Raw genomic sequence first — 26,453 nt, 5'->3', positions numbered from 1 at the left:
CATTGAACTTGGTTAATATCATGTCCCTTCTCGATTTATTTTGATTTTTCTAGTTGGAGAAATTAATAATAAGAAGGAAAGATTAGAGAAGTAACTAAATCAGTTTTGGTTAATATAAATCATGCATTATTTTTTTTCTTTAAATGTCTCATTTTCTTCCTTCTTTCTAAATTTTACTCAGTCTTGTTCATAGTTTTATTTGATTTCTTAAGCATTATCCTTGTTAAATAGCCCATCCATCTTTACTTTCTAGTATTTACCAAATTTTAAAAATTGCTAGATATAAATGCATTGTATCAACTCTAAGTGATATATTATATCATCTTTTAAATGGATATTTTAATAATTAAATTATTAGCAATATCTGAATAATTATAAATGTTAGATCATATCCAGATCTGAATTATTAGATCTTAATTCCAAAACAACATCGTTTTAATATTTTTTTTTAATGAAATTTATATTGTTTTGGATAAAAAAAAATGTAACAATATAAATTTAATCTACTTTTCTATTATCATTTGAATATTACTCATGGAAAAACCCTTGTAATTTATCAGACGAAGACGTCTGCTGAAGGCTATCTGTACAAAAGGAAAGCTGTTTCATGGAACAACTGCTATAAGAAAACCTAACCCATACATATACTTTAATGTCGTCTGTTCCAGAACCATGGCCAGCACCGGCCACCTCTGCATCCACCGGTTCAAAAGATGACCAGCTGGGGTTCAACGGACGATAACGTCCAGGTGATTTACACATAGTATATCATGCCAACTTCAATAAGGCTGATGTGAGGAATGTTCAGTGCCACAGCTGGGCCCCTGCAATTCTTCCGGAGAAATGAATACCCGATATTAATAGCTAGTTTTTTAAGGAAAGAGGAAGTTCTCCTAGCCTTCACATATGAATGCCCCATTATGTAGGCTGCCCCTGCTTCCTTTGCCTGGATCAGATCCATCAGCTCTTCCCTGACTGCAGGATCCATCCCGGGATTTGATGGCAGCTGAAACCTGACATGGCGCCTTCTGATATGAAGATTGTCGTCGTCGTAAGCAGATTGCAAGCTCTGGAGGGTTAAGGATCTGCTATTTTGGATAGAGTCATCAATGCTAAGAAAGTCCTGCTCGGATACTATTAAACTCAAGCTAGATTGGACAGGTCTGGTGCTCATAACAGCCATCCTGCCATCGAGGGATGAACTCTCGGACGAAGAGAACTGTGGTTGTTCAACTGCTTCCATCTGAATGAACTCTGCTATGCTCTGTATAAGCATGTTCTCAAAGTCACCATCATCCCTCTGGATGTCCTTGTAACCATACCTCACTATGCACCTATACATGCGATATGGTCTTGGGCATACTCGACCGATGAGGAAGCGTTCTTCAGGGGAAACACATGGAACAGGAACTGATTTGACACAAACAAAAACTAGAACCTTGTGAAATGCAGGGAGATTTGTTACAAAGTGTGAGAAGATTGCTGGAACTCCAGTGGCCAATTCAGAGTATATGAGACCTATTCCTGGTACACGGACAATGCCAAGACTGGGGCCCAGGCCTAGTAACCATTTTAATGAAACTTTGTTGTGCAGATCAAAGCTGTACTTCTTGCGAGTCCCGTAATGCCAAATGTACATAATGAACATAAAAATGGCTGAGAGCACAAGAGGGGCCCATCCTCCCAGGGGCACTTTCATGAGGGCTGCAGACAAGTAGACACCCTCAATGAACCCAAAGAATAGAAGGAAAAGCACAGCCAGAATGACACTCTTCTGCCAGACGAAGATGATGACAAGCGCCATCAGAAATGTTGTGACAAACATAACTGTCATGCAAGCAAGTCCTGGGAACCAACACACAAACATTGATCACTACAAATATTCAACCATGATCACATGCCTAAAAAAGATACTCGTTAGCCTAATAAAAGTAAGTAAACGGGAGAAAAGAATGTCTTCCATGCCTCTGTTGACAAACCTGCAGAGAGACTTATTGAGCAACTATGGCCTCAATATGACAACCCAGGAAAATGGACATAAATTGTCCTAAAAAGTTTAGAAAAAATCACCAGAAAGAAAAATCAAGAGGCAGCAAGCAGTGACACAGAGCATTTCTACCTAACTTGAGCATCTGAACTCCTCAATGCTTCACATATAGCAATAAATAGCACAACTGAACTGAAAATCTTATTTCTCTTACATGCGAATATGGCTATACTAAAGGACATAATGGCAAATACTTGCCACCTAACCATCAGATGATTGAGGAAAGGAATGACATAGCATGATACGGACAGAGGAATGGCTTACCATAAGCATTTCCAATCAAAGTTGTGTCTCGAAATCCAACAGTTATAGCAAGAGTAAGGATCATGAGGATCCAGTTTATTTCTGGGATGTAGATCTGCCCATATATGTGTTTCGAAGTGTGAACAACTTTAACTCGTGGAAAACATCCAAGGGCATGGCATTGTTTAACAATAGAGAAAGTGGCAGTGATAACAGCCTGACTCCCAACAATAGCAGCAAGGGTGGCAATAACGCATAAAGGCCAGAATAACTTGTCTGCAATATACAATGAGGCATCGAATTAAACCAGCTCCAATAGGACAGCAAGTTTCTGGAATAATTGTTACTCAATATCACATTGAATACCAGGTATCGAGTCATAGAAACTGTTTGAAATGGAGTTGGGGTTTTTAGACAGAAATGCAGCCTGGCCCATGTATTGTACAACCAAACAAGGGTAAATTACCAACGCAAAAGCAAGCTGCACGGGCAAGAGCATCATTAAATTTATCACTTGGAAATACAATTATAAGTAGCACCTCGGTCATAAATAACAAAGTTCGAGTTTTACACTCACCCTAATAGATAAGGCAGTGAAATGACCGAGATCAGCAAACATTGCTTCAGTGCCTGATGAGACCCAGATAATTGTTGGTAATTAGTGCACTGACATTAGCTATGTACAAAACTAAATCAGTTATTTCATGTTTGGAGAACTGAATAGTTTTCAACCAAACTCGCAATGAAAAGTGACAATCGCATGCAACAAGCCAGTGTAAAATCATGCAAGGTTAATGTCCAGATCCAACATACCAGTTATGGAAAGAAGGACCCCTCCAAGTGAAATCCAACCTTCTTTACCAGTATGGCTGAAGAACTTTATTATGTAATGAGGCGACAAAGCATGAACAATCTTTGGGTTCCAATATACAATGTTGTACAGTCCAATGGACAGAATCGACACCAACCAGATGATAACAATTGGTGCAAACATAAAGGCTACCTTGTGAGTGCCACAATGCTGCAGAGCAAAGAGGCCGACCAAAATGACACAGGCAAGCAAGACAAGTTCAACTACCAAGAACAAGAAGCATACTTTGTCAAAAATGAGTATCATGAAGCCGTAAGGTGTAAAGAAATATTAAAATATTAGATAGACATCATAATGGAAATGTTGAAAGGACAAATTGGTAAGAATAACTAATTTACCCCTAGTCAATTTATTGTTAGCTTCTTGCAGCCCAGATACCGCTGACAAAACTGCAACCACAAATCAAATTTGATATATAAATTTAATCAATGAACAAGCTATTGGAGTCGAGAAAAGAAATGTTGGTATTGCTACTTCTATGTAACAAGTTTCTGCAAGGTGAAGTAATGAAGAACCTGCTGAAGAATAATTCAAAAAGTCATTAAAAGAGAAGAAAAAAAAAATAAAGCTGACTAGAATGCAGAAATTAAAAAACCCTACTGCCATCAGCACCAATGCCAGTTGCTAATGAGATGACTAATGCCCACATGATTAAAGAAATTGAAGACGTGTATACAAACCAAGTAAATATTAATAGCAAGATCTATAAAAGGTCTTCCCTGCTTGTACATGCCTTGCAAGATAGAAGAGAGAGCAAAACATGGAAGCAAAAAGATTTTCTTACAGCATTTCCAATGCTCAAAAGTTGGTAAGGACAAGACACTCGTGCAGTTCCAAAAACAAATAATTATTAGTAACTTAGCAATGAATTACCAGATATTGCTGGAGTAAGCACGCCATCACCTATGACCATGCTAGCACCAAACAAGACGACAATAAGTAGGGCAGTCCGAAGTCTTTTGTGCTTCTCCAGAAATCTCTTCAATGGAGAGGAGGCCATAGCCTGTGTTGAAGGGCCATACTTGTAGGATGAGAGCTCCTCGTCAGCTGCTTGTTGATTGGGAAGTAAGTTGAACTTTGCATGCCTGCAAAGCAACGGGTAAAGAGCAAATGTGCCGCCTGACATAAATTAAAGTGCATCAGAAAAAGAGCATGGAATTCAAATTCATGTGAGAAATATCTGACAGGGAAGTTTTGCCTCACCTTCACCATTGTCATCTGCACTCAATACGATACAGACATACTTGATCAAAGGTATCAATGTAAAGGTCCAGAAAACCAAGGAAAATGCTCCAAATATTACTTCCTCAGTCTGGTGATTCTGCATCCTCCCAGCAAATATGTTTGTATAAACGTAAAGAGGTGAAGTACTTAGGTCCCCATACACTACCCCAAAGCTTTGATATGCCAATAGTAGATTCCTGGATACAGTTGCCCATGAAAGCTGCAAAATCATGCAAGTCAAGCTATGGCTCAAAGTCAAGGAAACTATTGAAACTTTAGCTCCATAAAAAACAGTACTCCTGTTTAATTTACTTCTGATGCCAAGAAATACAGCCAGCCTGAATTGAGAACAACAGGAAGGCAACAAGACTTGTTGGAAAGCATGGGTGGCACATTTTGATTAGGCACATTAAAAAAAAAAAATTCATCTCTTTTCATTTATGGATTTTTATCTAATGATCCAAGGCATAATCCTGGACAAGAAGAATAAAATAATAAAAAAAAAGGCTACTCCCTTGCTTGATTTTTATTTTTACTAAATACTCTTAAGAGTAATCTCTATGTTTTCAATTTAATCCATCATGTTGCTCACCTGACTTTGCCATTGACTAAAACTCTTTACGCTGACACCATTGAATAAAAAAATTTCTGTCTCTTTATACTTAAATGTTTAAAATAAATGATTATCAATGACTATGATGTGACAAAGAACTCGACCTCTACCATGTGGGTTCTTATGATTCAGCATATAACTTAACACAGAAGCATACAACCACAACAATACATCAACCTATGTAAACCGTTCATATAATGCTTTAAAATAAGAACAAAGAGTAAAATATCATATCAGGTTGGGGGGGGGGGGGTTCAATTCTTGACTTCGTCAGCAAAAAATCCTTTCTTGCTATGCCAAGAATTAAAAATCACATTGAAAAAAGAAGCTAATCTCACCAACATGAATAAAATAGAAAGAACTAATCAAAGGGCCAACGAAACACACAAGAAGTTGACTAAATAAAAGAAACAATAAATCATTAAAACCAACTACTGTAGTTGAAAAATCATTTGTGTTTATCTTACAAAACAAAACAATAAAACATGATTATACAGAGAGAAGGGCTGTTTGATTTCTGACAATCAAACTCACTGAAATCCTTCAAATAAGATCTCAATGAAACTGTATGATGCATCCAATCCATCCATTTCACTGCTAAATCCTTACACAATCAGTTACAAACTAACTTCCATTTGAAAACTGCAACAAAAATCATTTCCCACTTCCTCTCTTTACGTTTCTACTGATGATTGCTCAAACTATGAATCATATATAAAAACAATCAAGAAAAACGATAGAAAAAATGAAATAGAGGGGGAGAGGAATAACGTGGGAGGGATTAGGAGAGCGTTGGATTCCATGTTGTGCCTCCATTGGCAGATGCGAAGCAGACGTGAACCTTAAGGAACTCTATCTCTCTCTCTCTCTCTCTCTCTGTGAGCTTCTGAGAGGGGGTCTGGTTTTAGTGGAGCTCATCAAGGAACAGGCAAGGCACAACTGCCTAATATTATTATTATTAACCTTACATTATTATTGTTTCTATTATTTAATTTAATGTTCGAAAACTCAATCATATTTTTATAGACTGATGTGGTCTCAGGGTCGACAAATATTATTCTGGATTTTTGATATCAGGTATCATCATCATCTCCTCCTTCAATTTTCAAACTTCCACTTGATTCTTGTTTTTTATGGTTAAATGTTGTCAAAAGGTTTCTCCCATCGCACGTGTTTAGCTTGTCAGTGTTTAGTTCAACTAGTTAAACCTAAACTACTTTCATCCGGTTAACTCTGAGAATTTTTATCATTAAAAAATTATTTTATTTAAAAACAATAAAGTTATTTTACAATTAATTTAGATTAATCTAGCATATCTATAATTATAATTTTAACATCAAGCATGACTTAATAGGTTAACCAGACATGTAAACTAAGGTTATAACTAAGCCAAATTTAAAATATATATATATATAAAAAAACAAAAAACAAAAAAAGAATAAAGATATAGAGTGATCTGTTAAAAAACCAGATTGAACTGGTAAAATTAAATTAAAAATCTTGTTGTAACATATTTATTTTTAAAAAAGTAATTTGAATTGATTTAATAAATTTATAATTATAGTTTTAAAATTAAGTATTGCCCAACATGTTGATCTGTTACTTAATTAATTCGAAACTAGAATCAACATAAATTTACAAAAATTAAAGAAAAGCAAAAACCTAAAATGATTTGGTTAAAATAAATGATTTGAGTCTTAGATTAGATTAATTACCAGATTAGATTTAAAAACTAACCCAAACTTTATACCAGGTAAAATCCATGAGTGGATCTTATAAATACATTCTCGGTTGCTGTAACAGTGAGAACATAAGGTATAAAATCCAATTTGGATTTTTCTAATTAAGACCTAGATTTGATTAGATTTCCAATAGAGTCGTACAAACAATTGTTTACAGCAAACATAGCTAGGTCAAAAAAAGAGGACCCATGGACCCATCTTAGTGACCCGGTGGGGCATGATATGGTGCTCGGTTTGACAACGAGAACCTAGGGGAGGCTGCATGAGGGGGGCTGAATTAGGGCAAAAGGTTCCGATAAGACAAATATAATTAATTCCTTGGGAATAATGCACAAACAATAATTCTCCCACCAAAATAGACAATCTACAAAACAAATCCGAATCTTATATGCGACAAAAAGTAATATGACTCGAGTGAAAAGAAAGTTTGTTGAAATAATAGAATTCATATTTTAAATAAAAAAAATAACGGTTAAATTAATATATTTGATAAATTCAAAAAATATAAGTAAAAATATAATTTAATTAAAAAAAATAAATAATAATATATTAAATCGATACAGTTCAACCTGAATTAATCTTTTAAATTTGTATCTCGGATCATAAAACTATGATAACCCTCAATAAAATAAATTAAAATAATTCAATTCTTACTCTTTGTTGAATGATAAAATTAAAAAAATAATAATAAAAAAACAATAAAATGAGCTTCCTAAACAAAATTATAAATATAGAAAAAACTATAAAAATACCTTTAATGAGCCCATGATTTACTTTTTATATTTTTGTTCGACTATCAGCAATCTCATAAGATATTTTTGAACTCTGATTGTCCTAAAACTCTAATATGAAATATAACAATATGTAAATAAACTCGTAATATTTTAATCTAATCCAACAATTGAATTAAAAGATGCGATTAATATTATAAAATTGAATAGTATTTTTATATAAAAAAAAAAGCAAAAAAAATATATTATTTAGCCGAAAATAAAACAATTGAATCATAAATGGAACATTCCGGTTGGAATTTCGATATAATTTCCATAACATATTGAAATAAAATAAATTTTATTTTTTATATTGAAATAAGATATACCACCTATTTTAAATGAAACATAATTTAAAATTTTGGTAAAAAGTAAAGTTATTAAATCTAATTCACTTGCTTTAAAAAATCAGGTTATTAAACCTTGATAAAATATTATTAAATCTCCATCACAGATTAGATATGTTAATAATAATATCTAAAATCAGATTATTTTAAAAAAAATTAAAAGTTAAATTAAATTTTAATATAATTATAAATTAATCAGCTAAATCATTTAAATTTAACCAAGTCAATTGATTCCAAATCAAGTTAACCTGTCAAATCTCAAGTCATTTGATTGCAAATCAACCTGTCCATACAGGATTAATAACACTAGATACCATATATATACAAAATCACGCAAATCTCAATTTTCACCTTGATAATATTAGCAACAAATAATGGTTTACAAATGATTATCAATACATTTATGATAAAATAACATAAAAAATGTGAAAATAATATAACATAGCTGTTCTTTTATACACTTACTACAAACAGCTAAACATATTCTCTGAGCTCTCAAAAAAGGGAAGAAACACTTGAAATAAACGATTGAAGTATCACAAAAATCACTCTCCCAAATACTTTTGAAGGAACACTAGGTTGTTTTACCTGGCTGCTCTAAATAACTGGCTTCCAAGGGTCACTGTTGGGGTTCCTTCCCCCATGACCGTCGTCAAGTTCCTCTCCTTCTCACGTATACGATCAAGTTCCATTACCACATAACTCATTACTGGTCTCCTATCACTTGAAGGTTCCACACATTGAAGCATCAACTGTATAAACTCTTCCATGCCTTCTGCAGTGAAGCTACTCCCCAATCTTTGGTCGACGATGCTGGAAAAATTGGTGTAGTCTTGAGTATTTTGCACCTAAATGAAAAGATAAGAAATCCGATTTAGCTCAAGACTGGTGACAATTGACTGATGCCTCACTAGCTGCAAGCTATATTGATTTCTGAAGTTTGGACATAGTTAAAAAAAAATTGTTGGCATACAACAGAAGCGCTTGTATGCTTCTTTTGAGCGCGCGCCTGCAGTGAGATGATGAAAATCTGTGGCAATTATATTTTGCAACAGCAAGATAGTGATGAGAACAATCTTTATTCCCAGTCCTGCCCATCCGCAGACATTCGCTAATTCAATCTAGTTGAACTAGTGAGAAATCATACGATCAAGTTACTTCAAAACATAAACATCACAGCATAATCCAAAGTGATGAAGACTGGTAAACTTACCCACTCGACCAGATTTTGGCTGGTCTCTGGAGATGGTTCTGTTGCTTCCTTGCCAGTTAGCAACTCTAGAAGGAATACACCAAAACTGAATACATCACTTTTTTCAGAAAATTGTCTGAACTCTCTCACCCTGCATTTGTAAATGCCATATGTGTAAACTGACAAACTATAATGCGTTAACATCTGTATAGAACAAGGAAAGTTGAGTAGTAATACTCCGGGGCAAGAAATATCTCATCTGCTGTCACTTGTGTAGATGGGCCTGCAATATCAACTCTTCCCAGGAAATTACGAAGTCCTGCATCTGCAACTTTAGCTATGAAATTTTCATCCACGAGAACATTGGCTGTTTTGAAATTCTTGTGCACCAAACGGGGAGTTTGAGAGTGAAGGTGAGCCAAACCTGCAGCGTGGGATGAGATAAATGAGGTGGCATATGCACATTGAGACCATTCATACATGGAAAGAGGAACCTTTCACAAATATTAAATCTTACAAACTCAAAGCATTTTGCAAAACCAATATTGATATTCCTTTTCTTCCCCCTCTCCCCTTTCTAGATTTTTGTACTGATCATTGGCATTGTATATAAAGAAAAGAAAAACTGATACCAGGAAAGCCAAAATGCTCACTGATTTTGCAGAGGATCACCTTTAGCAGCCCCAAGAGCGATTGAAAGTCTATGCTTGAATTCTAGCTTCCCATCCAAAGTTTGACCAACTCCTGCCAAAAAAACATCATGACTTTATTGTAACTGAGAATCAACTATTATGGATACAGGGTCTGTATACATGGAACCAAGGACAAGATAATAAGAGGAAACTGTTGGAAATGGCAATGTTGCATATCACATGATAATGCATGGAAAATTTACAGCTATATGTCTCATGGATGCTTAAATGGAGAAGAGCAGTATAGAAACATAATAAACAAGAAAATTCTATGCAACATACAGATCAAGTAAAAGTGGTGACTGGATAGAGAGTTACCATACAAATGATTGGAAACACTCCCACTAGAGATATACTCGTATACAAGAAACTGCAAGTTATTTTCCTGGCAGTAGCCCAAAAGTGTCACAAGATTCCGATGCTGAATAGGTGACAGGTAGCGCACCTGGTATTCAAGAAGTCAGTCCTGTTAGATCAAAACTTGGACAACATGACAATAGAGATAATATAACAGGCATGCATGAATGACTATCGAGGACAGCATAAACGAAATTCATAAGCTAGTTTTAGGTTCTTATAACAAAAGAACTCAGATACTACATGTTGTCCAGTAAAAGGATCGGCCCGTATAAATTGGGGGGGGGGGGGGGGGCTTCATTGAATAGCTTGGAGTTATATTAAGGCAATAACCAGGCTATGGCATAAAACAACATGCAATAGATTAACTTAAGAATTAAGAGGAACAAAAAGCTCAAATGATGTGTGTAATAAGTAATTAAATTTATTATCCATTCATCATAAAATTTGGCGTGCTAAGCTAGTATCACAATCTCTGCAACTGTTCATGGAAGCATTAATGATGAAAGGAAAATTGGAGCTATAATGGGGAGAATCCACACTTATAGAAAATGGTTCTCGTTCATTAGGAATGTTTCATCTGTAAGACTGGAACTCGATTCTTTCAGCAAGTGATGCTTACCTCATCAACAAATTCCGGACTAGGAGCTCCAGGTCTCTTTTTGATGGCCACAATCATCCCATTATTAAGCAAACCCTTGTATACCTCCCCAAATTTTCCTAACCCGATCAAATTTTTCTCACTAAAACCTTTCGTGGCCAGACCCAATTCTTCCATCTCAAAACGCCTTGCTTCTTGTGATGACAACTCGATCCCTGCATGCCTTCCTACTGCAGGTAAACAGAAAAACAGCCACATTTACCATTTAATCACTTGCTTGCGAACCTTGCTTGAAAGATATATGATACAACTGTTACCTTGAACAGATGTTTCAGAAGATCCTGTCTCAGAAGTTCTTGACAGAGTCTTTTTGTGATATAAGCACCAAAGAACAAAAATAACTACCCCCGCCAATGCCATGACTCCTGCAGCACCTCCCAGTATGGCTGCAAGAGTCCTTGACATTTAGTATAGGAACCACTTCAGCTATGCTGTAAGGTTTTAGTCCAATATGAGACAATATACATGGAACCTGGAGGGAAAAAAGGCAGATGAGCAATAATGCAGAAAAGAAAATCCCAGCACAAAAGGACGCAGCATTCGCGGTAACCATGGATGATAGAAACAAATAACACTGCAACATTGGTGCAGGAATTGATAATTCTTATAGTCAAATAGTTGTCTAGTCCCTGAAAAAGATCTTCCTAGGAGTCCACCATAAAGAAAATAACTGTTTAAAAAGTGAGCTAAGCGAAATGTTGAATCCCAATAGCTAATAACCTGTGACAGGAAAACTCCAGGATTCTAATCATGTGGTTAAACCCTTACCAATCAAATCAAACACACTATCAAGTTTATTCAAACCAGCAACTGCTACCAACCAGACTAGCAAAAGAGATGAGGAAAGTGTCAAAACTGAAAAAATCCTTGAGATTAAAAAGAAAATCTGAAATCTTCTAACCTGTATTCACAGATAAATTGAGCAGCCAGATCCCCAAAAACCTCAGCTTCATTTGCCAATGACAAATTGATCAGTTTTCCAATGACACGATCACCAAAATCAAAATCCACCCCACATTCCCAGCAACAAGTTCTCCAAAAAAAAAAAGGAAAGAAAAGAAACCCCGGATGGTAAAAATGAACAAAGCTTAAAGGTCTGGTCTAAAAAGAAACAAACTGCTACTGATGCAGGAAAGAAAGAATGAATGAAATCAATCAGCAACTTGCTGTACGTTTTTTCTTTAAATTAATATTAAGAAATGATAAAGAAGAGAATCATCGTTGGATACAGTACAAACATTGCCGACAGAAAGTGCCCTCGCGCCGACAACGCGACCAGGGGAGAGATGGCTTATTACTACTCCCTCCTATGACTACTCCCTCGCCCTCACTAACAAACTCAAACAACAAAAACCCATTACTCTAAATATTCTAAATCACAAATATTCCTTTACTATACACCAAAAAAAAATCTTTACTTTAATTAAAAAACAAAACCCCATGTTCTTATTCTTTTTTTTTTTGTTAAGCTCAGCTAAAGTGGAAAACTCCTATTATCAAGCAAAAAAAAAACTTGGATTTTTGAAATAAATAAGATTGAACAAGAAACAGACAGAGCTGTTGTTGTCGTCGTCATCATTGTTGTTGTTGTTGTTGTAGAAGAAGTAGTTTATTTTTGTGTGGGCTGTAAAGCAGTACAATTGTTGTCTGCTACTGCAAGTTGTAAGAGTTTATGTTGTATGTCCTCCCTGTAACAGGGCCATCTCATCTTGGCTGTCTCTTGTCTGTACATATTGACGACATTTACTATACGACAAGGATAACGAACATGAGATAAAAGATAGAGAAAAAAACAAAGAGAAAACCTTAACGTGTTACAAGAGCATCTCCGAGGAAATAAAAGGAGCTAAATTGGTAATAAGATTTTTTAAATAGAATAAATATATTATTTTTTTTATATATGTATTTTAATTGGAAAAAACTATTTAATAAAACTAATTGTATTTTAATATATTTCATATTGGTATAATTATTTATTAATAATAATTAATAATACAACTCTAATCAAAACCTTTTTTTACATAAAAATATATTAAATAAATTTTTAGCTCTTTATAACCAACACATAATATTTTTTAACTTAAAAAAACTATTTTGGATCTTCAATATAAAAATAATGAAGGATAAAAGCTAAAAAAATTTGTATCATTTTCTTTTAACTTTTATTTCAGCTTTTTTATTGGAGATATCCTAAGTCCTAACATAACTTCAAAATTTTTAATTTCATTAATTTTACTTCAAAAAATAAACATCACTTGTTACTTGTTCATTGTTAATGCTAAACTCGAAAAAAAAACATGGGTAACTAATAGGTTGTTCAAAACTAATTATAGTGTTTGATTTTAATTCAATTAATAAATAAATTGAATTTATATATATTTGAAAATAATAAATTTAAATTATTTTATTTTCTATATTACCCTTGTTATATTTATTTTATTTCTTCAAATGTTTTTTTTTAAAGAACATTAGATGGGTATTTTGAAATAATTAGTTCTAATATTAATTTTTTTTATTTGGAATTGTAAATCAGGGTTGACCTCTAATTTATTTTGGTAGCTTTTTTAGAGATTTAATTTAATTATCTACTATTATTAAATTCAATTATAGTGTTTGGTTTTAAATCAATTAATAAATAAGTTGAATTTAAATATTTGGAAAAGATAAAATTCAAATCATTTTGTTTCCTTATATTACCCTCATTACATTCATTTTATTTCTTTAAATGTTTTTTTTTAAATGCTAGATGGGTATTTTAAAAAAAAAATTAATATTAAATTTTCTTATTTGAAATTGTAATTCAGATGAGCTAAACTCTAATTTACTTTTATAGTTATTTTTTAGATTGAATTCAATTATCTATTGTTATTAAATTTAATTATAATGTTTGATTTTAATTCAATTAATAAATAAGTTGAATTTACATATTTAAAAAAGATAAAATTCAAATCATTTTGTTTTCTATGTTACCCTCGTTAGATTCATCTTATTTTCTTTAAATATCTTTAAAAAAAACCATTAGATAGGTATTTTGAAAAGTTAATTTCAATATTAAATCTTTTTTATTTTGAATTGTAAATAGAAGGGTTGACCTCTAATTTACTTTTATAATTTTTTTTAGAGATTAAATTCCATTTAGAATTTAAATTTTTAATACTCAATAGGCTTTCAAACATAAAATTTCATTAAAATTTGTTAATTAAATTTAATTTCATAGGATTTCCAGACGAGTTAACTCGTGAATTATTAAATTAATTTTTTTTATTAAAACAATATTTTTTTTTAGGATTAGATTGAATTTGATTGAATTAATAAAATTATTAAAAATCTAACCAAATTAACTAGATTTTACTAATTTAATATTTAATTTAATTTAAAATCTAATCGGATTAAATTTTAAATTTTCTAAACTAACTTATCGAGAGGGAGAGATTTACTGAGAACAGATTCAAAGCCACCAGCTAGTTAGGTTAACATTACTACTACTTCTTACTAAAAAAAATGCTATATTAAATATTAATTAATATTTTTAATGTTATTTATTATTGCTGTCTTCTCGTTACAGGCATAACCAGTAAACGGACTCTGGGTTGTCGACAATTCATTTGTTAAAAATCTGCGTTGGCGACGGTAACATCTCCATAAACATGCAATGATGGTATTTATTTTCAGCATGAAGAACTATTCAGACGATCATTGTGTTAGGATCGCAGGTGGTCTGATCTTTGCCCATCGGAGGTAAAACATAGGTTCAGTGCTTGTTACGTCCACAGTGCAGCCAATATTATTATAGAAGAGAAAACAATAAAACTACAACAATGGAGGAGGGAGGAATCATCTTCTCTACTCGACTCCCAACTCTCTCCCACTGCAGTGGTGCTTGTGGCAGCCACTGCTGCTGCTGCTCTCTGGCAGCTCACTCCTCTTTTTTCCTGATCTCTTTGCTTGCTTCTAATCAAATCGTGGATGGATGTGTATAGATGCGCAGACTTAACCTGTTTGAATACAGCTTAAAATAGCAGGCAGTAGGATTATTAATCATAAGGAGCACAGACAGACCTTGCGTTCATCAGCTACAATTGGCAGATTGAGACGATATTGTGCAGACATTGCAACTTCAATCTTCTCACCATTGCCATTTTCTGTTTTTTTTCCTGAACATCTGTAGTATAAATCTTTAAAAAGTTTACAAGAAATATATATATATTAAGACAATATTGTGCAGGCAGGGAACTTGTTTTGTATGTGCTTGCGAGGCCCTTAGTTTAGCAGCAACCTTCATCTTGTATTGATTTTTGCCTTGTACACCATTTTCATCAAGGATAAATATTTGGCGTTTCAGGCCAATTGAAGGTAAATTTTATGACAAATTCAGAGTTTTTCAAGTACCCGAAAGTAGGTAAAAGCATAAACCATGGTGGAAATTTTTTTTATTCATCTTTTACTTGAAATGTATGCGTGTGGCTAGTGCATAAGACAATAACCAAGCACAAATAAGAGAATTTAAACCACATTGGATTTACGAGCAACATAGAATTAGAAAGCCTTCAACATATGACAAAATCAAGTGCGCTAAAACTACCTTCCTGGGGAATTGAGAGTTCGCAAGCATTCAAGATTTACATTCATGAACAGAACTGAAGAGCCAATGAGCTCGCGGCACCGGTGGCACCCCATGTCCTCCCTCTCCAGAAGGGTTCAAGTTTCTAACTATTATTAATGAAAGAGGAGGAAAAAATGGAGCTCAAAATTGCCCAGAAATCAATTAAGTAAAATAGGATATCAAGATCTGTCCAGAGATGCTTGGAAGCACAACTGTCAACTGCATACAAGTATTTGATCAATTAGAGCTGGAAAGATGCTGGATTGGAACAGACATGGTAGAGAAGAAAACACGTCTTCGAAAGACAGTGTCAAGAATTAGCAAAACCCTGCTTTGCCTTGAGGACGAGCTCTTCAGTTGTGGTGCCAATAATCTCATTAGCACGTTTTAGCCCAACACAGAAATATCGTCCGAGAGAATCCTGTAATCAAATTTACTTCCTGGTCAGAGGAAAAGATAACAGCTTGCGTGCATGGAAGATAGCATGGAAAACTCAGGCTTACTCCAAAGACTAGTTTTATCCGATAGCAATATTGTTCTCAAAATTCAAAAATTTCTATGCGTGACATTGTTAGTGTGCATGATTTTCAAAAAGGTGTCTCCCAAATGTACCAAGTCCAGTTCAATGCTTAGCCAAATGCCGATTTAACTTTTATCCAATCTTTCAGATATACAAGTAGATTTCTCAGGTAGCTTGTTTGGTAGTGTTGTTGCGGTTACTTTTCAAATAATTTTTCGTGCCAAGATGCATGCCAATGATTTTTTTTATTTTTAAAAAATTATTTTTGACATCAGCATATTAAAATAATTTGAAAACACTAAAAACATATTCATTTGAAGTAAATAAAAAATATAAAAAATTCAATTTTTTTCAAAAACGCTTTTGAAACGTAGATACAAATAGGCCCACGTGGAAGCCATTTGTATCAGAATGGTTTGAATTGCCTTCACCTTTCAACTAGGCTTTCATTATATAGGAAAAGTTGTGTTGTGCATGGTAATTACAAAGCATACAACTGTATGCTTAACTTTTCTATTTCCTATTCAAGCAGCTGTAACAACAGCTTGGCTTTCCTATTTCCTATTCAAGCATACAGCTGTAACAGCTTTATGGAGAAGTAAGATAATGTTTGTGTCAGATTTACTGGAAAAAATTATGCTGCTTGGACATTCCAGTTAGAGATCTTTCTCAAGGGAAAGGAGTTATGGGGCCATATAGATGGCAGTGACAAAGACTTGGTTGTTGAAGGATCTGTGGTTGCTAAGGCAGCATGGGCTGCCAAAGATGCACAAATCATGTCCTGGATTCTCAGTTCTATGGAGCCACATCTGATCCTTTCTTTACATCCTTATAGATCTGCAAAGGCTACATGGGATCATCTCACACAAGTTTATAACCAAGACAACAATGCTAGGCGTTTTTAGCTTGAGTTGGCTATTGCCAACTATACCCAAGGAGATCTTTCTATTCCATATTACTATTCTGGTTTTCTGGCTTTATGGAGTGATTATTCTGACCTTGTTACAGCCAAGGTTTCTGTAGAAGGTGTGCTGGCAGTGCAGCAAGTCCATAAAATCAGCCAACGAGACCAATTTCTGATGAAATTACGACCAGAATATGAACCAGTTCGTGCCTCTCTAGTCAATCGCGATCCTGTTATGACTAAGAACGTGGCTGTATTGGTCAACTTGTGGACAATAACTGTGATGTAAACTTCTCTAATCGTGGTTGTATTGTACAGGATCAGATGTCAGGACAACTGATAGCGAGGGGGCCTAAGCACGGACGTTTATTTTCTCTCCAACTGCCTATTCCACGCACCTTGCTTCCTTCCTCTGTTTTAGCTTTCTTTTGTACTGCACCTAAAGTGTCCAATGAAGTTTGGCATAAACGTCTAGGTCATCCAAATCCTAGAATCTTCTCTCATTTGTTGAAATCTGGGTTAATAAGTAATAAAGAACATCCAACTTCAACTATGTTCCTTGATTATGCTACATGTAATACAGCCACATTCTTAGTCATAACAGGATCGCGATTGACTAGAGAGGCACGAACTGGTTCATATTCTGGTCGCAATTTCATCAGAAATTGGTCTCGTTGGCTGATTTTATGGACTTGCTGCACTGCCAGCACACCTTCTACAGAAACCTTGGCTGTAACAAGGTCAGAATAATCACTCCATAAAGCCAGAAAACCAGAATAGTAATCTGGAATAAAAAGATCTCCTTGGGTATAGTTGGCAATAGCCAACTCAAGCTGAAAACGTCTAGCATTGTTGTCTTGGTTATAAACTTGTGTGAGATGATCCCACATAGCCTTTGCAGATCTATAAGGACGCAAAGAAAGGATCAGATGTGGCTCCATAGAACTGAGAATCCAGTTAATGATTTGTGCATCTTTGGCAGCCCATGTTGCCTTAGCAACCACAGATCCTTCAGCAACCAAGTCTTTGTCACTGCCATCTATATGGCCCCATAACTCCTTTCCCTTGAGAAAGATCTCTAACTGGAATGTCCAAGCAGCATAATTTTTTCCAGTAAATCTGACACAAACATTATCTGACTTCTCCATAAAGCTATGACTAAGAAAGAAAACAAAAAATCTTAAGAATTCTGTGAGAAAACACCAAGCTCTGATACCATATCAGAATGGTTTGAATTGCCTTCACCTTTCGACTAGGCTTTCATTATATAGGAAAAGTTGTGTTGTACATGGTAATTACAAAGCATACAGCTGTAACAGCTGTATGCTTGACTTAAGTCTTTCTATTGACAATTTATGGCCTCAACAAATTGAAATACTTGGGTAGCGGAAGCTTTTGACAAGCTTATTTAGATGATGCAAAAGATGCCTGCTTATCCAACTGTTCCTTATTGGATGTCTATATGTGGAATGATATCAACATCAATTAGCTAAGATAAAAACTGTAAATTCCGATTTCGATCCATCAAATTCAGTCAACAGAACTGTTTCTTACCCGAGCAACAATGCCCAGCTTCTCTAACTTTTCAACTGCATCGTCCACATCAAAATTACAGCTCTCACCAAACTCTTCTTTAATCAGTTCCTCGCAACGCAAATCCAAATCCTGTTTCACATTATAACAAAGTTATACCGAAGAGACAGTGCAAGGGAGATTTTGTCCTCCAATGATCAAGATTCAAGAACAATAAACAAAAATAGAAAGAGGAAGAAGTGGTCCATACCTGCCTAGTAGCTTTGCCTTGTTCCATCAATATAAAGAAGGAAATAATAACCTCTTTGACCTGAAAAAATGAATTAATTTAAGCATCTGTTACTTTATAGTTAACAAGTAGTCCCCGATCCTGGATCATTCACCAATAAGACACTGATTACTTCATACACATCTTAGGGAGCACTTGCTCAGTACTTCTGGAGTATATTCTCCCTCCCTCACAAAAGTGGGGTTCACAGGCTGCCAGTATACTCTTGAGCATCAATTTGGTACATGCTTTAGAGAGAGAGAGAGAGCAATTTGGCATCTTCTTTCATTTAATATGTAATCATACTAAAACACCCCATGCATATGAACGAGAGGATTTGTAAAAGAAAAGGTGATAGTTTGAATCTTGATTACCAACTGAATCTCCAGTCCTCCTTTCCCTCACTCCCATGTCCAAACTCCTTACCCGAACAAGAATATTAATTAGTCAACTACATGTTATGAATAGTTACAGCTATCTTCTTCAGAAGTTACTGTTAATAGAACCATCGTACACATTATATAGCTCATTGAAAGGAACAAAAAATAAATTCTTGCAAAGAACAAAAAAGTGAACATATTGTAAAGTAACTAGAAAAGAAATCATGAAGCTTGAAGCTCACTTCCTGTTGAATCACATCATCACACAGGTGAAGAAGAGTACCCCTTCCACTATCTAGTTGTTTATCATACATGGACTGTGTAATCAAGTTTTGATATGCAGCCAAATTTTGCTGGAACCTGCAGGTAGTTGAAAAAAAAATAGCCACATCAGTTACTAAAAAAAAAAGTTTAAGGAATGAAGGACATTTAAATCTAGAAAGAACATGTCATGAGACAGACAGAGGAGACTCGCTAAGTATTCAGTCTTGAAATGGGAAGCAGCAACAATGTTGCAGTGTGCAGTCAGGATAACAATATTTTGGTGAATGTGGCAATGAAATCTTAAAAAGAAATTGGAATAAACTCTAGCCTGGCATTACAACGAGGGGATTTACGACAAGTCAACCCCTCCATTGATGGAGTGGATACCCCTAATTATGTGCACTCCTAAAAGCATTGCATAAATGAAGTGCCAAAGGTAAAATAGCAGTTTGAAGATTATTGGTTGACTGACCCATAGTTTTAAAATGTTACAAATCCCCAAGAAATTCTGCATAGATTATCATAGCATTTATAATGGGAGAATAAAATAAGACTATAAGACCGATGGGCGTTTAGCTCAATGGTACTCATTCTTATGAATATGGGAGAGTTGGTGATGAAGAACCAGCAACAAGATCGCAAACTAGAGAAAAAACTAAATATCAAGGTATGTTGTGGCACACAAGAAGGAAACTAAAATAACAAAATTGAAGTCGCATTTCTTTCTAAAACATATACTCTTAAAAAAATATATCTTGTGGAACTGCATCAGTGGGCAGGTCTCACTTTTGAGTCCTGCTCTTGCCACCTAAGAACCAAAGAAAGAAAGGAAGGATGGTAACATGTAACAAAATGTTCAGAATCAATCCAAATCATCCAGTGAACCTTCATTAGATCCACAACCGGTTTGCCACATGCATAGTGATAAAAATGAACAGCACATAATGATATTCTAGGAATTAAAAATGGTATAAAAAAAAAAGTAATGGGAGAGAGAGAGAGAGAGAGAGAGACTTAACGTGAAGTATGTTTTAGCACAGTAACCAACAACTGTGGAAAGGACAGCAAAAATGACCCAAAGATCAGCCTTGGGCATTTCGACTGAACCAATCACAGCAACCTGTAAAGAAAGACATGTTAAGTACATTTGAACAAAATGATTGAAAGCCAAAGTGCAGTCAACTGAAGCAACTATTCATGAAACTCACCAGCCCAACTACAGCAGAAACCAGGAACTTGACCCAGTCCATTGGAGTTAACCCAGGGTTCTTCTTTTCAGGCTGTTGAAAAAGAGAGGATGTACATGAAGTCAGGTGGATCTCATAGATATGGGACAGCAAATACATACTAGAATCAAAAAAGAGATAAGCGGAGAGCAGTTAAAATCTCACAAGAACTATTTCCATATCAGCCATTGGAATGTTTTTGAAATGTTTCACATATATCCCCCGTTCAGTTTTTGATTTTGTGGGTGCCGGCCTGGAAAAATGTCATCAATGCCAATAAATTAGATATGATGATCTTTTAAGGATTGGTTTCCATGCAGAATGCTTCGAAGAACAAGTTTGGCATTCCATCTCACTCTCCCAACAGATACAATAAAAAACAATACATTAAATTTAAGGAATATTGTGTGTGCACTTCAATAGAATTGTGTGTGGTTGGGTGGGTTCAAGGAATTTAGGGGGTGGCCTACCCCAGCAAAGTTTTTAAAAAAATCAGAACCCCTCCCAATGTTCCATAAAATTTTAGATAAATTCTATGAAATAGGCCTTCCAAATGCCACATCCTGGATCCATCCCTAAGTGGATGGGTGGCCAGGTGTGCACATGCATGTGTGTGTATGCAAATGTTGTGGCAAATGAGTCATTTCGACATGAAATTAATGGATCCTTAATGGTTTCTTAACATAGATCTAAAGGATAGTGAAATGAAACATCAATGTGAAAAGAAGGTTTCTTTATTTCCTTTAGCAATATAGGTCGTAAAGTTTCAGAGAGACAACTTAGATAATTTTTCAGATAAATGAAAATAAGAAATACCTGTAAACGACTATGATCCTATCAAATGTAGGTTCCTGTATTGTAGTCTTGCTCAGCAAATTGCTGACACTGGAGGAACAAGGAAGAAGTAGGAATGTTATAACATAGGATAACCACAAGAGATTCAATACATGCAACTTAAGCAAGCACACACTTCTCAGGTGTTTGTGTCATTGTGTATGTATAATACTTGCCTTTTGGCATTCATTATAACATTTTTTTCCCCGCTTTGTCCGAACAAAAGACATAGTAACTGATTGGATAACATAAATACAACCATGATTGATTTACTTGGCATATAACAACAGAAAGATCTGGAGCAAGATTTTCAAGGTTCAAACTTTTGCTTAAATTCAAGCATCTTGACCAGAATGTAATGTTTGGCTTAACTATAGTATACTTGCAGAACTAAATTATAATTTATATGAAGCGATATTTAAGTCAATAAAGAGATTTAAAAAGCATGACCAGGAAAGATGTTAAGTGCTCATCATTAAGTTTCACTTTTCACGGTTTATTTGACAAAAACACAGCATACAACCTTAAATCCATTTTTTCCAGTCGGAGTCTTTCAACAAACAAATCATCCTGATCAGCTTCAGAGTTAAGGTCATCATCCTTCTTTTGATCTTTCTTGCGCTGTCCACTTGACTTTCTTGCAAAAACAATTTCTAGCCTGCATGAGGAATATATAAAACAATTTAAATTGTCAGGCATGAAGGGAACAGTGTTCATATTGAAAATAATTTACATGCCAAATGTCCCTTTTCAAACAGTCAGTTCAAGTTTAGGAACATTAATGGGAAATATTGCATGTCTCCTGATTACCATTATAAGCTTGTAAGGAAAATGATCATTTTTTTAATTTCATTTGATATGGTTAAATACTATTCGTGCATTTGCCTATAGAAAGATGCAAACTATTTTATATCTAGACTCCCTACAATTATGTCCAGTCATATATTATATACAACAAAGTTTTTACATCATCGGCAGGAAATTTCTTACCGAGTTACTTTTAAAAGAAATCCCCAAAAACGTCCAATCAGCATGTCCACTTTCTCCATGAAAAAATAATCCGATGTTCTATCAATTCCAATCCCACGCCGAAAGATAATGTACTAAAAATAAGTAATGATGAAGATTAGTTTCCTTGGATGAAATATAATAAGAAATGAAAACTCAATATCTATCATAAGTGTTGTAGTCATCAATTTAAGACCTATCTGCACTTCATTTAATACATTTCCATTCACTAAAGAACATTCAACCACAATAACATTGGACAGAGTCATTAAGACCCATGAAAGTTATTGCATCACATGGGTCAATATTGGTCAAGTGAGTGAGCATGCATCATTCCTCAAGGCTCTAGTTATCAAGAAAACTGAAGTCAAATTCCCTAACCTATGTCACCTATTAAAGCCATTACCTTCTTAAAGACCCAAACAAGTTGAAATGAACTATTTGACAATAAGAATAAGATAAAATTAAGGAACAGAGGACCCTGCATCTAAAATTTTAACAAATACAAAAATAGATAAACAAAAGGTATCCTTGAAACTGAAATTGCTTTGGATATTTTTTCTTTACAGTGTGGCTGTTTCTGCCTGGTGTATTTGCTTTTCAGAAGGAGTATGATTCATTTTACGATAGTAGAAGAGTTCACTAGAGTTACACTGAGCATGTCACTTCATCAGCTAAAGATCCTAAATTCTAACAGTTCCATTTGATCCAGCATCATGCAAGGCCAGGAAACAGGCTTTGGTTCCAAAAGCAGTGACTTTCTCTTTCGCATAAAAAAGAAAATAGCACAATGTGGCAGAAGCAAAAAACATGACATTTAGATACCTACTACTGAAAATGTTTTAAAATTATCTTTCATTTCACAACTCCAGGCAACAACAAAGTCAATTGCAAAATTATGCTCCATCAGGATAAGGGAATTAGAATTTAGAAAGTTGCTGCAATATGTCATGGCTTGAGCAACTGGTTTAGGCAAAGTTCCAAGACGATAGTGAGCAACGCGAAGCATTAAGCGTGAAAAATAATAATACACTCATGGCAGCTGTTTGAGACACAAGTCACACAAAAATGAAGAGGCATTGTTAAGGCCAAAATTCACATGAAAGTATGGGCTTTGGTAGTGCAATCCCCCTTCATGGTATAGTGATTCAGAACTGATTCGGATATTTTGAAACTTTTATAAGACATATAAATATTGTTTAACCTCAAACTTTCACGGTTTGCATCAATTATTTCTTAAATTGCAGTGCAGTGCAAAGTACAAGGCCTAGTGCAGAAAATCAAAGAAATTTAGAAGTTGCAATGGCATATATATTGAATAAGATTGCATGCAAGCATAATAAGGGAGTGTTTGGTATTGCAGTTGCTAGTGCTTTTCACTGGATTTGACATGTGACTAGGAGCCAACCATTCCACATGTTGCACAGGCATCAAGAGGCCACAACAACAGGGAAAATTTGTGTTGATTGATGCTCACAAAGGCATTCACGTACAGATGGTTTTCAAATGATCAGCATTGTTTAAAGTTCAATTTAGTGCAATACCTTATCAGCAAAGTCAGGGAGGTTTTCATGGGGATGATCATTAAAGTAAGCCTTCAAAAGTTTCTTGTCAAGCTGCACAGAAGGAAAAAAGAAAAAGGATAGTGGAACAGAAAATTTGAAGATGCATGAAAATATCCATGGAACACACCCAAAAAAAAAAAGTCTAAGCATGCATGCATCTCTTCAAAATGAAATTACTCAAAGGCATGTGATCACAAACCTTGGACTCATCAACTTTGATGGGAAGATTTAGAAGATATTGTCCTGAGAGTGCAACATCAATCTCCTCATCGGTTGTTATCTTGAAGTTGCTCTTATCCATCACCTTTTTATAAATCAAGCAGAAAAATAAATTGACAGCAGAATTATTTACCATCTTGATTTGATTCTCCGCTACATCTTGTCTAACAACCAAATCGCCTCTCTTCAATTTATTATAGTTTAAAGTTGCAAAAAAGCTCTTGCTTATGTTTTTCTTTCAAAAAATAAAAGGTCATCCTACTCCCTTCTTAACCATGACAACAACTAGTGTTACTTGTTTCATTCCATGCATGTCCAAACTCACCCACCCGACATGAAGTAACAACAGGTGCCAAACCTGAAATAAGTAAGTCAAGAAATTCTGTTCGAGTACATCAATTTCCTCAGGAGATAGGTTCTGCTGCTCCAATTTCTTAGCCCCAGACACAGGGTCAAACAAGGAATACAATTGCTGGAGACACAACATAAATGTGAAAAACATCTTGATTTGATAAAGCTATTGCAGTGCATAGTCTGAAATGAATAAAAACAACCAAAAAATAACCAGTACCATCAAATCCTCAAACTGCAGAAGATACCAAGCTCGTATGGTGTACTCAACTCTCTTGCATAGTTTCAGAAACTCAGTCCTGTCGGAACCATGTTCTGCAACAACAAAATGTGAAGTTTTTTTCAGAATTCTCAAGTCAGTTGCAAAGATTCAGTCCGTTACTAATTAAATTAAACATAAAACAGATTCACATTCTCTTTCTTTCACTTTCACATTCACAATAGAAGAGAAACAATCTGAAATCTGGTCTAATGGACCCAATTGTCAGAAATTTGAGAAAACAAAGGAAACCCACAATTCTATTCTATCTATATGTAAAAAGAAAAAAGAAATAAACTTGATGAAAAAGATGATACTTTACATACCAATGAGGTTGGCCAAGGTCATGATGAGCTTTGGTTTCAGAATTGGAATCACTGATTCCCTTTCCAATCTTATCATCTCCTTCTTCTTTCTCTCCATCTCTCCCTCAAAAACAAAACAAATCCAAACCCAATTCTTCTTCAAAAACCAGCCTTGTTTCTGGGAATTTTAGAAAGAAAGTGGCGTGAAGCTGAGGAGATTCTAGCTATGCATGAAAACAAAGAAAAGGTCTTTTTTTTCAAAACCAAAGACCAAATAAAAAGAGAGAGAGTAAATGAAGGGTTTGTTTCGGTTATGATTTGATGACTGAATCACTTCAGTTTACTTTGTGTGATCCATCAACTTTTCCTTCAGCTCTTTCACCACCTACGCAGTAACCAGCCCGTCCTCTTCGGAGGGAAATTTCATTTTTATTTTTACTTTTTTTTTAATTTTCACTGTTTAGACTAGAGTGAGGGACTCGATTGAAACAATTCGAAGAGTATAGGGACGGATTCGGGATAAGTTAAGTCCGTCTGTACTCCGTCGGATGTCGGCGGCCCTTTCCCTTATTGTTGTTTGTCATTTTGTGTTTTATTTGAAAATATATTAAAAATAATATTTTTTTTATTTTAAAAATATATATTTTTAATATTAAAATATCAAAATAATCTAAAAATATTAATTTAAAATTAAAAAAAAATTAAATTTTTTATTGATTTATTGTGGCAGGTTAAAAAAAGCCAGCTAATAGTAAATATTTTTATTATCTAACTTAATTTAGTTATTATTTGAAATTGAGGTTCGAATGAAATTTTATTTTTTAGTTTTAATTTTAATTTTTAAAATTATTTTAACTTGATGATGTTAAAAATAAATTTTCTAAAAATAAAATAAATTATTTTGATATATTTTTAAACTAAAAGCACTTTAAAAAATAACTTTTAACACATTTTCAAATAAACTCTTAACCTATCAAAGTTAAATAATGTAGATATTACATATGATAATGATTTAAAAAAACCTAATAAATAAATATCAGAGCTCAGATAGCAGGTTGGATTTTTTAAAACCCGGTCAACCCAACCTGGCTTGTATGCCTTATACTTTTTTATCTTTAAATTTAATAGTTGTTGATTAAGTATTTATTTTTATTTTATTTATAAATGTTTCAACTCCAAAATTCTTATTGGTAAGCTTATTATTAAATTTATTTAATGTAACAAAAATAAAGGTTTTGTCTCTTGACTGGAGGGGGTAACTAAAATTTAATGGTGGTATAATGTATGAAAATTGGACTTAACATTAGAGGTGTCATGACTTCTACGATTCAATTTTAGGTCGGTTTTTAAATGCAACCCCATGAAAATTAGCAATTTAAACCCAACACATTGATATCTGTATTATTTATAAAAACAAATCTAGCCCAATACAATATGTCTAGCCTGCTCGGGTAA

The 26,453-nt window shown here is 34.4% G+C and overlaps 3 protein-coding genes across 4 annotated transcripts; all 3 read right to left on the bottom strand.

The window, feature by feature from the left end:
• Positions 1-493: 493 nt before the first annotated feature.
• Positions 494-6,060, bottom strand: LOC118043644 (potassium transporter 4). Its single transcript, XM_035051678.2, has 9 exons — positions 5,770-6,060; positions 4,365-4,605; positions 4,035-4,280; positions 3,500-3,550; positions 3,104-3,364; positions 2,868-2,920; positions 2,657-2,771; positions 2,312-2,566; positions 494-1,845 (listed from the first exon to the last, which is right to left on the bottom strand). The coding sequence occupies exons 1-9, from the start codon at positions 5,812-5,814 to the stop codon at positions 755-757; spliced, it is 2,358 nt and encodes a 785-aa protein (XP_034907569.1). The 5' UTR covers positions 5,815-6,060; the 3' UTR covers positions 494-754.
• A 2,115-nt stretch (positions 6,061-8,175) lies between these two features.
• LOC118043625 (proline-rich receptor-like protein kinase PERK8) lies at positions 8,176-12,525 on the bottom strand. 2 transcript variants are annotated; one of them, XM_035051665.2, is made up of 8 exons: positions 11,661-12,525; positions 11,017-11,231; positions 10,721-10,926; positions 10,060-10,186; positions 9,722-9,793; positions 9,287-9,473; positions 9,071-9,200; positions 8,176-8,705 (listed from the first exon to the last, which is right to left on the bottom strand). In XM_035051665.2, the coding sequence occupies exons 2-8, from the start codon at positions 11,162-11,164 to the stop codon at positions 8,442-8,444; spliced, it is 1,134 nt and encodes a 377-aa protein (XP_034907556.1). In that variant the 5' UTR covers positions 11,165-11,231; positions 11,661-12,525; the 3' UTR covers positions 8,176-8,441. The 2 variants fall into 2 exon arrangements, with proteins under 2 accessions (XP_034907556.1, XP_034907549.1); XM_035051658.2 differs by having other exon boundaries at positions 10,721-10,929; positions 11,661-12,522.
• Positions 12,526-15,251: 2,726 nt separating this feature from the next.
• Positions 15,252-25,420, bottom strand: LOC118043616 (uncharacterized). Its single transcript, XM_035051647.2, has 15 exons — positions 25,020-25,420; positions 24,655-24,749; positions 24,442-24,555; positions 24,064-24,168; positions 23,844-23,915; positions 22,282-22,394; positions 21,815-21,949; positions 21,274-21,342; positions 20,623-20,710; positions 20,440-20,511; positions 20,251-20,351; positions 19,210-19,327; positions 18,570-18,629; positions 18,341-18,451; positions 15,252-15,783 (listed from the first exon to the last, which is right to left on the bottom strand). The coding sequence occupies exons 1-15, from the start codon at positions 25,114-25,116 to the stop codon at positions 15,673-15,675; spliced, it is 1,461 nt and encodes a 486-aa protein (XP_034907538.1). The 5' UTR covers positions 25,117-25,420; the 3' UTR covers positions 15,252-15,672.
• Positions 25,421-26,453: the final 1,033 nt, after the last annotated feature.

The sequence above is a fragment of the Populus alba genome, chromosome 2 (assembly GCF_005239225.2).
Source record: "Populus alba chromosome 2, ASM523922v2, whole genome shotgun sequence".
Classification (NCBI taxonomy): domain Eukaryota; kingdom Viridiplantae; phylum Streptophyta; class Magnoliopsida; order Malpighiales; family Salicaceae; genus Populus; species Populus alba.
This window is presented reverse-complemented; position numbering and strand designations above follow the sequence as displayed.

What these genes read in the sequence shown, in the direction of transcription:
- LOC118043644 (XM_035051678.2), bottom strand. Translation starts at nt 5,814, where the DNA reads ATGGAGGCACAACATGGAATCCAACGCTCTCCTAATCCCTCCCAC. An exon ending in GCTCTCCTAATCCCTCCCAC is followed by an intron (nt 4,606 to 5,769) that starts GTTATTCCTCTC and finishes ATGATTTTGCAG; the next exon opens with CTTTCATGGGCAACTGTATC. An exon ending in TGCAGATGACAATGGTGAAG is followed by an intron (nt 4,281 to 4,364) that starts GTGAGGCAAAAC and finishes AATTTATGTCAG; the next exon opens with GCGGCACATTTGCTCTTTAC.
- LOC118043625 (XM_035051658.2), bottom strand. Translation starts at nt 11,164, where the DNA reads ATGTCAAGGACTCTTGCAGCCATACTGGGAGGTGCTGCAGGAGTCATG. An exon ending in TGTTTCCAATCATTTGTATG is followed by an intron (nt 9,794 to 10,059) that starts GTAACTCTCTAT and finishes TTTTTTTGGCAG; the next exon opens with GAGTTGGTCAAACTTTGGAT. An exon ending in GAGATATTTCTTGCCCCGGA is followed by an intron (nt 9,201 to 9,286) that starts GTATTACTACTC and finishes TTACAAATGCAG; the next exon opens with GGTGAGAGAGTTCAGACAAT.
- LOC118043616 (XM_035051647.2), bottom strand. Translation starts at nt 25,116, where the DNA reads ATGGAGAGAAAGAAGAAGGAGATGATAAGATTGGAAAGGGAATCAGTG. An exon ending in TCCCTGACTTTGCTGATAAG is followed by an intron (nt 22,395 to 23,843) that starts GTATTGCACTAA and finishes ACTTATTTTTAG; the next exon opens with TACATTATCTTTCGGCGTGG. An exon ending in TTTCTTTTAAAAGTAACTCG is followed by an intron (nt 21,950 to 22,281) that starts GTAAGAAATTTC and finishes TTCCTCATGCAG; the next exon opens with GCTAGAAATTGTTTTTGCAA.